At 51.0% G+C, this 15,712-nt stretch overlaps 2 protein-coding genes across 2 annotated transcripts in view; both read right to left on the minus strand.

Annotated features, from left to right (window-relative positions):
- The window catches only part of LOC104469579 (protein-arginine deiminase type-1-like), a 5,407-nt gene extending 2,633 nt beyond the window's left edge, over nucleotides 1-2,774 (minus strand). Inside the window, 7 exon segments of the mRNA XM_010084142.1 lie at nucleotides 1-32; nucleotides 312-437; nucleotides 523-640; nucleotides 730-791; nucleotides 873-945; nucleotides 1,023-1,203; nucleotides 2,683-2,774. Coding sequence (XP_010082444.1) covers nucleotides 1-32; nucleotides 312-437; nucleotides 523-640; nucleotides 730-791; nucleotides 873-945; nucleotides 1,023-1,203; nucleotides 2,683-2,774 — 684 coding nt within the window.
- Nucleotides 2,775-4,308: 1,534 nt separating this feature from the next.
- On the minus strand, nucleotides 4,309-14,810 carry LOC104469578 (protein-arginine deiminase type-1-like). The gene is made up of 16 exons (XM_010084141.1): nucleotides 14,719-14,810; nucleotides 12,666-12,840; nucleotides 12,116-12,185; nucleotides 10,750-10,811; nucleotides 9,830-9,947; nucleotides 9,598-9,723; nucleotides 8,790-8,965; nucleotides 8,601-8,704; nucleotides 8,154-8,277; nucleotides 7,323-7,430; nucleotides 7,086-7,237; nucleotides 5,915-6,059; nucleotides 5,533-5,626; nucleotides 5,362-5,441; nucleotides 4,633-4,758; nucleotides 4,309-4,542 (listed from the first exon to the last, which is right to left on the minus strand). The coding sequence occupies exons 1-16, from the start codon at nucleotides 14,808-14,810 to the stop codon at nucleotides 4,309-4,311; spliced, it is 1,986 nt and encodes a 661-aa protein (XP_010082443.1).
- Between the last annotated feature and the right edge of the window lie 902 nt (nucleotides 14,811-15,712).

Raw genomic sequence — 15,712 nt, forward strand, 5'->3', positions numbered from 1 at the left:
CACATGCTCGTCCTCCTCCAGCGCCACGCTGTCTGCGGGTGCAAGCACCGTGTGACCCCCCTTAAACAACCAACCCCTTTTCTGCACCAGAAAGTTTTTAGTTAAAAAACTAAAATCTTGCAAAAAAAGGCAGATTTGATCCCATGGAGCATGCACAGGGCGAGCAAAATCACTCAGTGCACCGGATAAAACCCCTCCGTGGGACGTGGGTTGAATTTTGCAGAAGAGACGCTTACTCTGCTGCAAGTATTTTGCTTGAACCCTGATAATTTGGGGTATATGCCCCCCAAACCCTGCCATCGGGCACTCACTGCCACTGTAGAAAACGCCGACTTTATCAGCATCGCTGAAATCCACGTGGAGGAGGAGGCGGTGGCCGGCAAAGATGGTGCGAGGTCCTCGGGTGCGCAGCACCATCTGTGACATGTCCTTCAGGTCTGGGGGGGGAAAGGGTGTCAGAAAGGAAAATTTTGTGGAAAAAAATAGGAAAATTAAAGTTTCTTGTATGGGATGTGCCAGTACCGGCATAGGAGCGGATGGCGGTGTCGTGGTTATCCATCATCTTGCCTTTGGGATCGTCGCGGTCACAGTTCACCAGCAGGATGGCCCCGTGCCCTTCGGGACCCCATGTCCACGTCGCCTAGAAAGTGGGGGGTGAGATGGGGCTGGGGGCCCCCCGCCCTCACCCCCCCGGTGGTCCCAGTGGGATCCCACCCCCCTTTTCTTTACCTTATCCAGCAGCGTTCTGCTCACTGCCCCGCTCCGGTTGACATCGGCGTCCAGTGAGACCTCTGCAGGGAGAGGGATGCTGGGTGAGGGGGGGAACATCCCCCCCCGGTGTCACAATTTGGGGGTGTCCCCTCACCACTTACCCACACAGGTGAGGTACAGCATGGCTCTGCCCACGGGCATCCCGCCGGCCTCCCCGAAATATGAAATCCTGACCTGCAACGAGGAGGAGAAGGGTGGTCAGCACCTTGCAAAGAAGGGGGGCCGGATCGTGCTGGAGCGGCAGCACCCACCTTTTCATCACCCACGTCCTTGCTGAGAGTGTCCATGGTCAGCAGCACCTCGGTGTCAGCAGCCAGGGGCCAGCGGGATAAGCTGGAGGGCAACTTGACGCTCTGCGTCTTGTGCACCACGTAGAGCTTGACGCCCGGCGTCCCCTGCACGTGGAAGTTGACAGCATCTTTGGGTGCAGATCTGGGGGTCAGGGGGAGGAAAGGCAAGTGAGAGCCCCAGGAGGGGGGGTATTGGTAGAATAATAGCGTGCAGCCATCCGCAGGGGATGCAAATCCTGACACAGGCAAGAAATCTTGCAAGATGCAATAAATTCTGCAGCGTGCAATTGCAAGAAGTTGGACAAAATGCAATTAGTCCTGCAAAATGCAATTGCAACAAGTCCTGTAAGGTGCAGTTGCAATCAATGCTGCAATAGGAAACAAATCCTGCAAAAGGCAATTGCAATAAGACCTTTGATATGCAGCAAATCCTGCAAAACATAATTACAACAAATCTGCTGAGAGGCAATTGTAACATATCCTGCGAAAGGAGATTATAACGAATCCTGCCAGAGGCAACAAAACCTGCAAAAGGCAATGACAATAAATCCCACAATATTCATTGCAACTAACCCTGAAACATGCATAAAGTATTGAAATATTCAATTGCATCAAACGATGCAAAATGCAACAAGTCCTGCAATATGAAATAGCAACAAACCCTGCAAGATGCACCAAATCTTGCAATATTCAGTTGCAACAAAGCCTGCAAAATGCAGCAAGCCCTGCAAAATGCAATTGCAGCAAATCCTGCAAAATGAAATAGCAACAAATCCTGCAAAATGCAATTGCAGCAAATCCTGCAAAATGCAATTGCAACAATTCCAGCAAAATTCCATCACAGCAAAACCCTGAGGGGATATTTTGGCCTGGGGCTGCCTAAATATTTGCATTTCACCCAGTGGGGAGCCCTGACTGGTTGCATCCCCTTAAGAGCAAAGCAAAGCTGCAACAGGCAGGCAGGCTGCAGCTTGCAACGCTCCGCCCCGGTGCAAGAGACCACGGGCAATGGGCCAAGGAGCACAAATCATGACCCGCGAGGAGGGAAGCACGGATCCGTCACCAGGAAAAACCCACCCTGGGGCCAGTGGAAGAGGATGGGATGCTGTCGGCATGGATGGGATGATGCGTGGCTTTGGATGAGTTAAATTAAAACCAACTAAGCTGCTGGAGCTGGGCTTTAAAAAAACAAAAAACAAAACCTGCTGCTGAAAAGCACTTGAACTTGGGCTGGAACTAGCAGCTGAAACACCCGGTGCTGGGAGGTGACACCCTGCGGTTTCACGCTCCGCATTCCCCCGAACAGGGAAATATTGCCATTTTGCAGAAGGATGTGAACCTCAGCCCAGGGCATTCCTTAAAGCTCCCGTGGTGGGGCTTTTTGCACCTGAAAAATTGCAAAAAATCCTCTTTGGAGAGCTCAGTGTCCATATGATTGGACACCACAATCAGGAACATCCCCCTCCTCCAGGGGCTCCGTATTCCCTGGGAAAACCAGCCCGAGCAGCAGCATCACCCCCACCCTGAGCTATTTTTATCAGCTTGATTAAATGGATAAAAGCAAAAAAAAAAAAAAGCAGATTTAAATTTTTTTTTTGCCCCCAATGTTGTGGCCACTTACCCGCAGACATCCAGCGAGAGCTCGGTGCCCAGCACGCAGACGGTGTTGGTGGGATGCTGGGTGGAGAGCTGGACGCGGCGCTGCTGGGCCATGCTGGCGGGCCGCTGGGGCACCCTTGGGTGCTCTGATAGTGGCACAAGGGGATTTATAAAGCCTGGCTGCTGGGAGGGGATTAACCAAAGGCCGGTTTAATCCCACCTCCGGGCTCGCAGCCTCCAGGCTGGGTGTGCACGGTGCCCGGCCGTGCTTCCCAGCAATGAATCAGCAGCAGCAGGAAAAGCACCCTGAGACACCCACACAAGGGTGACACTTTTTAAGAAGCTCGAGGGTGGGTTTTTTTCTTTTTTTTTCTCCCCCTCTTAGCACAAAGAAATGCTGATGGGACCAGCCACCCTTAAACCCACGCTGTAAAATATTCAGCGCGACACCAGAGCCAAGCTGGAGACGTGCCAGCGCCGGGCTCAGAGGGGTTTTATTTCTCTTCCCGAAGGGTTCTGTTTGCCCAGGTGGAAAAATTGGTTTTAGTTCTTACTTTAGGACGGGTTGAGCTGGGTGCCTGCCCCATCCCGGGATGCTACATGGGCCTGGGGGGTCAGTACATCACCTGCGGTGGGGACAGCAGACCCCACCAGGGCTTTAATCGTCTTTGTTGTAATTAAATCCTCATCTCGGCGTGGGAGAGCCCTTTGCCGATGCAGCTGTCCCCCCACCAACTCCCCGCGGGGTCAGGCGCTGCTGGAATTTCATATCGCTCTTTGGGGCCGGGGTAACTCAGCAGAGGCATAAGCACAGGGAAAATGGGGTTAGAAATCATCTTTTTGGGCAAAAAGAGGGGTGCACGACCCTTTTTGCAAGCACCCCTCCCCTCCAATTCTCCAGTACCATGGTGTCGCAGCAGCGTGCACTGGAGGCATAGCTACACTTTTACACCTCAAAAACTACTGCTAGAAAAGCAAATTGTCCCAAAAAAGTGGGTTTAGCCCCATAACAGCTCCTTGCAAAGAACGAAGCGATGCTCGGGGCAGGGAACCAGTTTCGGTTCCTGGTGCCGTTTCCTGCTGGGCGAGGGCAGCGCGGGCAGGGGTGCCAGGTCGGTACGGGGAAATGCTGCGCTTCGGTTGCGATGAAAAGAGGGAGAGAAAGAGCGGCTGGGCCAGGGAGGCTGCAAAGGGAAATATTTTCATTGAGGAAGGGGTAAAATGATTTGCATGAGGACGGGGCTCTGCCTCCATGCCGTGGCAGAGCAGGGGGCCGGTTTCCCCAACAGGAGGTGGGTTTTTGGCTGATGCAGGGAATTTTGGGGGGATTATTAGCTACAAACCTGAGGTAGGGGACTGTAAGACCCTTTAGCAGTGGGATGGGACCTCAAGCACCCAAAGCAGCCTCATTGCCTCATTCCCACTCCCATAAAACCACCATTCCCATAACAAACCATGTACTTAAAGGTTTCAGATTATATTTTCAACCGAACGACAGAGGAAGAAAGGATGGGAGATGGGGAAGAGCTGCGCCCTTGGTGTTAATGCAGCTTTATTGGCCAAACCCCTTTTTTTTGGATGAATTTTCTGATGCTCCAAATCCACCTTCATCCTCCAGTTGCAGGACCCAAGCCAACCCCTGGGTGCTTCAAGGCACCATGTGCCACCATTTGAAGGTGAAGGGTTTACGGCGGACGTTGGTGCCGCAGTGGATGTCACCAGAGAGGACATGGTAGGAGAAAAAGTCATTGATGAAGGTGCAGGTGAGGCCCAGGGGCTCCAGCAGCGCCCGTACCCGCTCCTCCAGGCAGCACTGCCCACCCACCACCGGTCCAAAAGGCTTGGGGATGCCCAGGTGTCTGCCCAGCACCAGCATGTTCACCTGCAGCCGGAGCAAAAATCAGTGTTTTCCACCCAAAAGGTGTGTTTGCATCAGGAGGGGTCAGAAGGGAGGAGGTGCCGGGGGTCTCACCATGTCTGGGAAGAGGGCATCTGCACGGGAGCCCTTCAGGATGAAGAGCTGGGGGATGTCGATGATGTCCTGCTCGCTCAGGCCCAGCTCCTGCTTCAGGAGGTCACGGTTCCAGTCAATGCAGCGCTGCAGAGAAGGAAGACCTGGAATTGCCACCTCTGGCCATCCCAAACCCAAAAATCCCACATATGGACCCCTGTGTGCCTGGTTTCATCCTGCCTGGACCCTCACCTCCTCCGTTGCATCCTGCCCAGATCCTTACCCACTCTGTTCCATCTCATCCCATCCTTCTGAGCAACCTCCTGAACCCATCCCCAACCCAAGAAACTTTTTTCCTTTGGTTTTGACACCTCTGCAGTCACCTCCCAGTGGGACAATGGACTGGGGTGACCAGCCAGGTCCAAGGCCAGGCTGGACGAGGCTTTGAGCAACCTGGGCTAGTGGAAGGTGTCCCTGCCCATGGCAGGGGCTGGAACTCAATGATCTTTAAGATCCTTTCCAACCCAAACCATCCCCTGATTCTATGACCCAGCACCCATGGGTGCCAGACTCCTTCATGACTGTTCTTCTTGCCCAGCTGGTTCCACACTGCACCATGCAACACATCCCAGTTTCTTGCTCTTCCCCAGGATCTCCAGAAATGCTCTCCACACCCAGAAATCACTGGGCAGCGATGCACAAGCGAGGAGGAGAGTGCATCTACCCAAATCCGTGGCTGCAAAGACCCACCTGCACGTGCTTGTTGTCGTTCTTCAATGACTCATCCACCAGGATCTCGTCGATGCTTCTCCTCTCAATGCTCTTCAGCCCTGCGTGGGGATGGGAGGAGAGAAATAAGGGATATCAGGGATGCTGGCAGTCCCCACCATGCTGCAGGGACACCCTCGCCTGCTCCTTTACCGATGAGCTGTGTGGCTTCACCGTGGCCCTGCCTCTGCTTCTCCTTGAAGAGCTTGTAGCAGGCATTGGGGCTGGCCAAGAGGAGGCGGAAACCCTGCAGGAGAGAGCCTAGGGGTTCATGCTTTGCTGTTGGTGGGATATTTTATCCCATCATCCCACCGAGAGACACCACACTGACTCCAAACCCAGCCCCAGGTGTTGTAGGGTGCACGGGATGCCACCCAGGGACCTGCCATTTTCCATCCCAAAAGAAAATTCATCACCCAGCACCCCCCAGGGGAGGACAAGCAACTGCAAAAAGGGCTTTTTTTTTTTTTTTTTTTTTTTGCATTTGTAGAAGATGTCCCCACGCAGGAGCAGGGACAGCTCTGGGGACCAGTACCTTCCTATCATAAGCAGGAACGAAGGTGAGGAATTCATCCACGTGGCCCACATTCAGCCACTCCGAGTAAATCTCCACCGGCGCCTGCACTTTTTGGGCATAAAGAAAATCTCTGACCGCCTTGGACATCCGCCGGCCGGAGGACCTGGGAAGCAGATGGAGGAGGAGAAAGCAGGTGGCTATCGCACCCCCTCCGCAAGATTTACCTCCATCCTTCCCCCAAAAATCAGGCCAAGGGGAGAAGATGCATCTGTACATCCTGCTTGGATGGGAAAAGCCAGGAAGAGGCTGGAAATATTCTGAGCAACATAGATCTATATTATTTATATCTATATTACTATATCTCAATATATCCACATTACATATCTATATAGCCATTTTACTATATCTATATTACACATTAATATATATCTAGGCTGTATATATCTATAGGAATTTGTGTATTACATCTTCCCTTCTGCTCAGGCAATTTTGATTTTAATTTCCCCCGTTTCTTTGAATCTTAAATCACTCTTCATGCAGTGCTTTGCACGGAGGTGAAGTTTTCTTAGACAGTAGCAGGCTGGGAAAACATTAATTAAATTTCTTGTAATAAGGGATAATTACAGCCCCAGCGAGGCTGGGAAAATGCCATTTACCCGCTGCTGGAACCAAAGCAAACCCCCTGGCTTGCAGCGGGGCTGGGGTTGGAGCATCCCGTTTGTTAGCCTGGATCAAACCCCATCCGGATTCATCCCCGTTGTGGGGTTTGGTTTTTTTTTTCAGGAAAATAACCCCTTTGTGGAGGATTTTCCAGGGCGCTGTTGTTCCCGCAGGGCTGCCTAGCACTGCCTGCCCAGAGCAAAACAATTTCCAGTTATTCAGGATTTTACCCTTTCCTGCATTCCCCTGCTTTTCCTTTTAAGGTGGGGGAGGGGGGGGAGGAATAAGTCCAGATGCTTACAGAGCTGTAGGATCAGAGCAAAAGCACCGCTAGTTTGGGAGGGGGTAAAAATCGGTGCAGTGGCAGGATTTTGTAAGGGATGAAGGAAAAACAATGCACATTAAACATGGGATTTGATGGGAATTAGCCCCAAATTTCTGCTCTGAAGGGTGCAACCCTTTCTCACACAAGGATTTTCCGTGCTTCCCTGCATTCCAGAGGGAGGGCTTGAGCCCTCCAGCATCTCACCAAGGCAGGGGGCTGCCGATCAGGATCCGGCCCAGGGGATATTCCTTCCCTCGCACCGTCACCGGTGGGCTGACATCCAGGTTGCCGAAGGAGTCAAGGCTGGTGATTTCTTTCCCAGGTTGCTCACGGGTCACATAGCCAAAATCGGGGCCCTGGGGAAGAGGGGAGTGGTGATGGGGGCTCCTTGGGTGCAGAATTTTGGGAGGGAGAAGGGAGGTTGGCAACGCAACAACACACCAGGATCTTTTTGAAAGCAAAATCCTTCAAGCCTCTGTTCCTGGGGGAGTCGAAAACAACAGGGAAGATTTTGTGTGGCGCTTCCACGTAGCCAAACTCCAGCTCGTCCTGTTGTGGGAAGAGGAAGAGGAGGAGGAAGAGGAAGAGGAGGAGGAAGGATCCTAAGCGGAGTGATAGCCATCTTGGCAAGGCGTGCGGTGAGGGTGGAGCAGGAAATAGGGCAAACCTGGCAAAGCTCAGCTGTCGCCCTTAACTCCAAGGGAGGGCAGTTGCTTTGCTCTCCCAGGGGGTGACACTCCACCCGGTACCACGGCACCTGGCATGGGCAGGGAAGTGGGGCAGGGACGGAAGGGCTGGGGCACAGTGCGGGGAGCACATGGCACGTGCAGCCAGCATATGCCGTGTCCTGGTGATGCACAGAGGGGTCCCTCTTGCAGTGGTGACCCTCTTGCAATGCTCCACAGGGTCCCTCTTGCAGTGGTGACCCTCTTGCAGTGTCTTGTAAGGTCCCTCTTGCAATGGGGGCCCTTTTGCAATGCCTCCATTAGGTCCCTCACATAACGGGGCCCCTCTTGCCACATCCCGCGGGGTCTCTCCTGCAGTGAGAGACCTGTTGGGTTCCTGGACAATATCATGTGCTGGTTGCAGCAGCAGCATTTCCCCGTGGTTTTGTTCATGGTTGCCTGGTTCACGCCTTGGCATCTAGCTCCTTCCCTGAGCAATGCAGCTGATCCCTCCCCAGGGGTGCCAGCTATGGGAGTGACACCCTACGTGCCCCAGGAGCCTGTAAGGGACAGAGAGAGCCGCATATTACAAGCATCGATTGATGACCTGGATCCAACGGTCACTGCGAGCTTCCACCTCCGAGCAGATGGTCAGCTTGCAGTTGGCTTTCTTCAGCAGGGCCTGCAGCCCTTCCAGAAAGATTTTGTTGGAGTCTAAGCCATGCTGGATGCTGGAGGGAGAGAAAGGAGCAAACGCTGCAAGGGAGGATCATGAGAAGTCCTCCCCAACCATGCAGCCCATTCCTCATTCCTAAATGCACTGGGTAATAGTCCCAGCATGAGGTTAGACCCTGGAGAGGCTCCTCCAGCCTTTCTCCTTGGTGTTGCATTGAGTGCGGCAGTGCCAACGGGCTCTCCACCCAAATATTGCCTCCAGTATAGCATGCGTACAGCCTGGCTCACCCTATAGCTGCTACACAGCAAGAAAGGGTCAAAAGCTCCTCCTTGAAGAGTCTCTCAAGGCAGGAGATGGATGGGGTGATGTCCCTCCTACCTGCAGACAAAAACCTCCAGAGGCTGCTGGGTGTTGGGTGTCATTATCCAGGGCGCCACACGGAAAACCACCGTATCTGTGAAAATCGGGGTGCCCGGCGCATTCTGTGAAGGGTGAAACACCAGGGAGCAGTGGTTAAAAAGCTCATCGTTGGGGGACTTTGCAGGGGAGGAGGCAAACCCCACGTACCTTATGGGGAACCTCCAGCAAGCTGGCGCTGAAGGAAACCAACCCAGAGAAGTCCACATCGGGGAAAGCCAGTCCTTCGACGTAGAAGGTGTTTTCTCCATTGCCAACACGGTCCAGCACGTAGGAGAGCTTGTCAGGCCCCAACACAGGTTTATAGTAGGGGTGTGAGTCACTCCCTGGAGAAAACACCGAAATACCCAACCCAAGACGGGGTGACCAACCTGTCCACCGGGCTGGAAGGAGGCACCGGTGAGGAGGTGGCTGATGCCAGCGTGGTTTGCAGAGGAGCGGGTGTGCCTCTTCTTCTCTAGGGAACACACTTGATCTTCTTCATACAAAGAGGACTCTATACCCTCAGGTCCAACCCTTTCATGGTGCGTGGCTCGAGTTAAGTATCTAATGATATATTTGGGCTCCCCGACCTGATTTTCAGTGGGGAGCTACTGGGGATCCAGCTGCCAGGGTGTTCAAAGGCAAAATGTGTTGCCTGACGAGATGGGCTGCTTTGGCGGCTGGGTCATCACCCGCACCGAAAAGGTGCCAGAAGCCACGCAGGGGTTTACCTGCCCTGTGGAAATGTCAAAATTTCAGCAACTCCCCTGAGAAAAGGTGTTTTTTTTTTAAATCCTTTGTCTCTTGATTTTACCCACATAACCCCATCTTCTGGAATAGCAGAAGAACTTTGGGGATAAATGTTTCCAGCAGAGGTGCCCAGTCCTTAGCCACAGTGAAAAAAAAAAAATTAGGGTTCACCCACTTCGGGGTCACGCATGGATATCTGGGAAGGAATAAAGGAATAAATACTCACCCATAGCGTGGAAAACCCGCACTTTATCCGCATCCGACTCAGGGACGTGCAGGACCACCTGGTACTCAGCAAAGATAGTGCTGGGACCTTGCATCCGCAGCAGCATGACGGACATGTCCTGAAGGTCTACGGTGGGGAAAAGATGGAGAGAGGGGACACAGAGAGAGGGGATGGAGGTGTTGCAAGTGGGAAACACTCTGGTGAGATCTCTTGGGTCCCTTTGACATGTTACCTGCAGTGGTCCGTATGTCCACCTGACCGCTGTCCGTCCCCGCTGCACCCGGGCTGTCCCGATCGCAGTTGACCAGCAGCACAGCACCTTGCCCATCTGGTCCCCACGTCCACTTGCCCTGGAGAAGAACCCAAAGGGGATGGGAGCAAGATTTCCCCCATCCCAACCTCCTCCTGGGTAGGGGAAAACCCCACAGCTGCACTCAGAGGACACCCCACATCAAGTAGTCAAGGCTGGAGACAGCAGCGATGCTTTTCAAGCCACTAAATTGCCTAATCTCAGCTTCTAGCAGGGCCAGCAAAGAATATTTCAAACAGATCTTATCTTCTGACAACCAGAGTATCTGCCAGGCCTCAGCTGGACAACACTACGCCATTTCTAGAAATGCATTTAATCTCATAGAATTATAGAATGGTTGGGGCTGGAAAGGACCTTAGAGATCATCTAGTTCCAACCTCCCTGCTACGGGCAGGGACGCCTCCCACTAGAGCACAATTTGTGCTGCTGATTGAGCTTCAGCTAATTACCCAGGTGGAACTGCTTGGGCATATGCAGATTTGTTGCCAAAGGGGTAAATCTCTTGCTGTTTGCTAAACTTGCAGCTCACTCATTTAGTGGCATGTTTCAACTCCAAAAAGGAAAAAAAAAAAAAAGAAAGAAGAAAAAAAAAAATATAGCAGTAGTTTCTCCTACGTAATCCTTGGGGCTGGACTGGAGAGGTTGGAGATTTTGGCACAGAATAAACTCTTTTCCTCCTCAGTTCATAGATTGAGAATTTGCCAGGTTATTTGCCCAAATTCAGACACCAGAGACACCACCCAAGTCCCTGTCCCTCCTGGAGATTTTCAGGGAAGAGAGTGAGAAGTGGTACACCCTGCGTTGAGCCTCCATATGTCACCTACAGCAAAGCTTCTCCTTACCTTGTCCTTCCCTTTGCTCTTCACTCTGCCATTACGGCTCAAGTCTACGTCCAGGGATACATCTGAAATAACAAAAGAAAAGGAAGCCACTGGCAGGGGAATGAGCTCTTGGTGGCATTTTGGGCTCATCCTTGGCACTAGCCATGAGCCATCCAACACCAACCCCACCTTCACACCCCAAAGCTGCTCCAGACCCAACATCTCCAACAAAATGCCGATAGAAAAGCCAATCTGATAGCTTTTACATGGGTTTCACCCTTCCATCTCCAGCTATGTTCTCCCATCTCGGTTCCTCCAGCAGAGACATACCCACTTCATGGCATATTTTTTGGTTTTCACCAATTTCAGATTGACTGTAGCATTTTTCATAAAGCCAAAACATGGTGAAGGTTCTCACCTTGGGTGAGCGAACACCTAAATAATTACTAGGCTTGATACAACATTTGAGAAGGACTTTTATTTATTTTAAATAAATAGCTCTTCTTGGCCCAAACTCTGCCACTGCTGCAATAAAGCAGAGGTTTACCAGTGATCTCATCTAAACCCTACGTAAATACTCCAAATGGGATACATGGCATGTGGAAAACACAGGCACTGAAGCAGAAATTGTCCTTCTCCTTAACACAGAGAGGAGGATGTGGAGAAGCTGGAAATGAAGCCCTGTATCTAAGCAAACGAAGAGCATTTGTAAGGTGAAAGCCCTGTGGACAGCGGTGGCCCCAGCTCAGCCCATCAGTCATGGGACGTGACAAACCATCAGCCTCTTGAGATGCAATTTTGGGAGGCATATGCATGACTTCAAGACACAGGTCTGACTGTCATGTGAATGCGTTAGAAAATCCCAAATTTAGGGTAATTAATCCATCCAAGTGGAAGGCTCTGCATCCAGACTGGTTGTCTAGACTCCCTTTGTAGTCAGCAGAGGAAAATAGGCAATTCAAGGGAATGATTCATCTCATCCTAAACTTCTAAAATAGGTCAGACAACACCACTTTGGGGCCTTTTTCCTCTCCTTTAGCTGCAGTGGAGGTCGAGGAGGGGGATGGCGGCCCAAATTGGGCGAGATGGTCTGCTTTGAATCCTCTTCTGCCAACGCAATGGTCTTGGCAAGCAGAGGAGGATGCTTGGCGTGTGCATTGGGTGGGGACACGGCCCAGCCTGTGTCTTTTTTGCACCATATAAGGCAGCTTAATAACATTTTAATTATTTCCCTCTTGCTAGTCAGCATCAGTCAACACCCAAACCTTCATTGCACATCACAGATGGGCAGCTCGCTCCCCCCACTTAACTCCCATCCCATGAACCCACCTAGATCTTGGCATCAGAGGGTTGGCTGGGTTTGAACAAGCGTTGCTGCAATACCTACCTACGCAGGTGAGGTACAACCAAGCCACCGAAAGCTCGTTGTCTTCCCGGCCATAGTATGAAATCTTAACCTGCAAAGACATCGTCAGATTGTGACCCATGTCCCGTGTCCCATCATGCTGAGTAGGTCTTCCCACTTGTTGGGTTGACCAACGAACACTATACAACAAATTCTTGGAGGGTTCATTCAAGCCATTCTTCATTAATCATAGTTCGGCCAAACTATTTCTGCCTGCTTCAGCACAAAAACAGGCATAGAAAAAGCCAAGGTTGGAGAATTTTTGCTGCCTGGCACGGAGTTCCTGACACGAGCTTTTGCAACCACTGCTATCTCATCTTTAGGGTGCAAAATACGATCTCCTTCTCCTTCTTAGTTTCATTTTTCGTACACGATAATTACACAACTCTGCTTAAACTGGAGTTTTCTCCACGTAAATAAGTCTAATGTCAGCACTACTTAGAAACGCTCAAACCTACCCGTAATCCTCCCTTCTTTCCTAGAAAGTTTGACTTATAGTTTTTCCAGTCCCAGTGCATAAGAAGCAACTAACCTTATTGTCATTGACGGTCCTGCTGGTGACATCGATGGTCACTACAACCTCTATGTCAGGATCCAGAGGCCATCTGGAGTTAATCATGGGTTTTGTCATGGGGCTGTGGATGATGTGGACCGTAACTGCGGAGGTGGCATGGACATCGAATGACATGGCACCTTTGGGGGTACATCTGAAACAGAGAGCAGCGTTGGGTTATAGACAAAGCTGTCCCTCCTGTTCTCCTCTGTGGAGCCAAATACTCGAACCTGGAATTACAATCCAGTCTTAACTGGGTGGAAAGGACTCAGAAGCCATCTTCGGGTGACGAAATGCGTCACCTAAATTTTATATGTATTATCTCTGTGGCAGTGTTGAGCAAGTAGAGCTCCCACTGGAGCTTCGGCACGTCCGTCCGTGGTTAAGCCAAGATTACAAATTGCTGAAGTTTGGGCATCCAACCTCCCTCCACAACAGCAAAATTTCAGCATTCCACAACAAAACCCGGACAAAGAGCTATGACAATTTCTGATGTCAGCCATCTGGGGAGATGGTTATCGTGGGACCATACCCTGACCCGAGAGATGCCCAAACTGGAGCAGAGCCTGAATCTGAGCGTGGAAAACCCGCACCCCACCTGCATGACATCCCTCAGCTTTGAAGTGCTGCCTACCTGCTCATTACAGCCCCGGCACCTCCATCCCAGGAGCACGAGTGCTCCGACCTGTCTGCTGTCGCAAGCCAGCCTCCCTGGCCACACGTGAAAAGGGACAGGGTGGTAAATTTTAACAGCAAGACAACAGCAACAACAACAACAAAAAAATCACAAAAGATACTTATTCCCGGTGTTGCTCTTGGCATAGCATCTCCAGTGCCTGCAGCAGCTTGTAAGGGGAGATTAAAGCGTCATCTCACTTGTCACCCCTCGTATTTAACATTGTGCAACGTCATAAATCCACCCGCACGCTATTGCACACCGTGACTTTTCAAATTTGGGTCTATTTGCCCTGATTTTACAGTCCTCATACCTCAGCATCGCCACCGGATTCTCACCGCGCTCCATTTTCTGTCCCAAAACAGACCAAACCACAATCAAAGCTTGATGCATCCATCACCGACTTCCCTCTGGCTGGTGCTTTCCAGGAAGAAAATTATCCCATTTTTTTACTTCAAAGAACATCTTCCCTCTGTTTTTTTGGACCAAAGCTCAGATTTTGCTACTGAGGAGCCAGATCAGCCCATTCTGGGGTTCGGACCCCATGTTTCAATGAGACTGAGCTTGCTTTGAGTCCAAATACAGAAAAAAGAAAAGCAGCAAATTATACGTTTTATATATTCCCATCTAGCTGAGGGGAAAAATAATCCTTCTTTAGCTCAATCTGAAGCCCTCCAGGGGGATGTCGGCACATCCTGGCCCAGCTCCAACGTGCAACCCCAATAATTGCTCCGGATGCGATCCCGACTGGCTTGTCATGTAGCCTCTATCATTATAAATGTGATTTATTAAATAATGACAACGTAACAGCAGGGTAAATACAGCCTCGTATCTGGCTAATAAAGCAACCCCTGTATTTAATGCTGGAAAAATCTCTTTTTGCGAGATCACCTGTGCAAACCTGCTGGTGGATTTTTTCTGCCTGAGACACACATTTTATTCTTTACCCCATTTTAGCTCCAGCCAAGTTGCTCATCTTGTATTGCTCTTGCTTAATGTTTTCACAGCCAGAAATAGATCCCGCTTAGCCGGGGTGTGCACAGGCTTTGCCTGCAAATCGTCATGGCTGGGCTATGCTTTGACATCTTGTGTTTCCCAGAACTGACGTCCCTCCTTTGGGCACAGCTCCCTGTGGGACATCATCCCCTAAAACAGCCCCAGCTGGATGCGTGCCCCATGCATCAAACAAGCTCGCTAAACCCTTGGATGAACCCATGGTGTGGGCTCAAAATGATCTCTGATTTCCCCACTAGCACCCATTTCTCCTCCAAACAAAGGGAAAAACCACCATAGGGCTCCCCAAAAACCTATCAGCCCTATGGAAAATAATGGGGATACACCAATCCCAAGCCTTACCGGTGTGTATCGAGGAAGACCTCGGTACCCAACACGCAGACGCTGTAGGTGGCATGGCTGGTGGACATCTGTACGACATGACGTTGAGACATGATGTGCCGGGGGACAGCGGCTGTATGCGAAGGAAGCTTGCTGCCTGGCTTTGTAGGTAAACCAGCACGACAGGATTAAAAGGCAGGAGAATTTAACTCCTCCTTCCCTCGATGACGGGGTTTAACCGGGGACCCTGTCGTCTCCACCTTTCGCCACCCAGCATGCTGCCGCCCCGCTCGCAGAGATGGAGGTGATAAAGCAGCCCTCGAGGGGGACAGGCAGCTCCAGGGAGGGGACACGAGGCAAAGGGGCAGGACTGGGGTGGGTAGCCCAGCCCTGCTCTGGGATGCTCAGCAGCAAGCTCTTTTGGGGCTTATTCTCACCTTTTTATTCCCTTCTAGCTCCACATAAGGACTCCAAAGCTTAACACATTAAACATTTCAACTCCTCCTTTGGCACAACGTGGTTGTTTAGGGTTATTACAATACATGGTATCATTAAAATAAAGTATTTTCTCTAAAACAACCCAAATTTTCCATTTAGCCTTTCTGCAGATGACTCACGGCCTCATCTACCCCATTAGGGCAATGCCTGAATAAAGTTTAACGAAAGGAAATGTTTGTTCACATCAGTCCTTCCCATCACAACAACTCCTGAGGAGCGCGACGGGCAGAAACGAATGCAGGGAAAACTGGTTAATTAGCAGGCAGGGAAGGGGAAAAAAAAACAAATAAACAAGAACAAAACAAGTAGCTTTCAGTAGAAATTACAAGTTTGCAGCGTTTCGCTTGGACGCAGCGTTTCAGGGGAATTGGGAGGGTTTTTTTTGGGATGCAGCAAAGCTCCCACAGGAAACATCCCCATTGGTGGAAGATGTTGTCTACCAGAGATAGCCATCTCTCTCCAGGCCATCCCAGGAGGCTTTGCCTGCCTGCAAAGAGGGAAATCAGGCGAAATTAAT

Source organism: Pterocles gutturalis, unplaced genomic scaffold, assembly GCF_000699245.1.
Source record: "Pterocles gutturalis isolate BGI_N339 unplaced genomic scaffold, ASM69924v1 scaffold27855, whole genome shotgun sequence".
Classification (NCBI taxonomy): Eukaryota; Metazoa; Chordata; class Aves; order Pterocliformes; family Pteroclidae; genus Pterocles; species Pterocles gutturalis.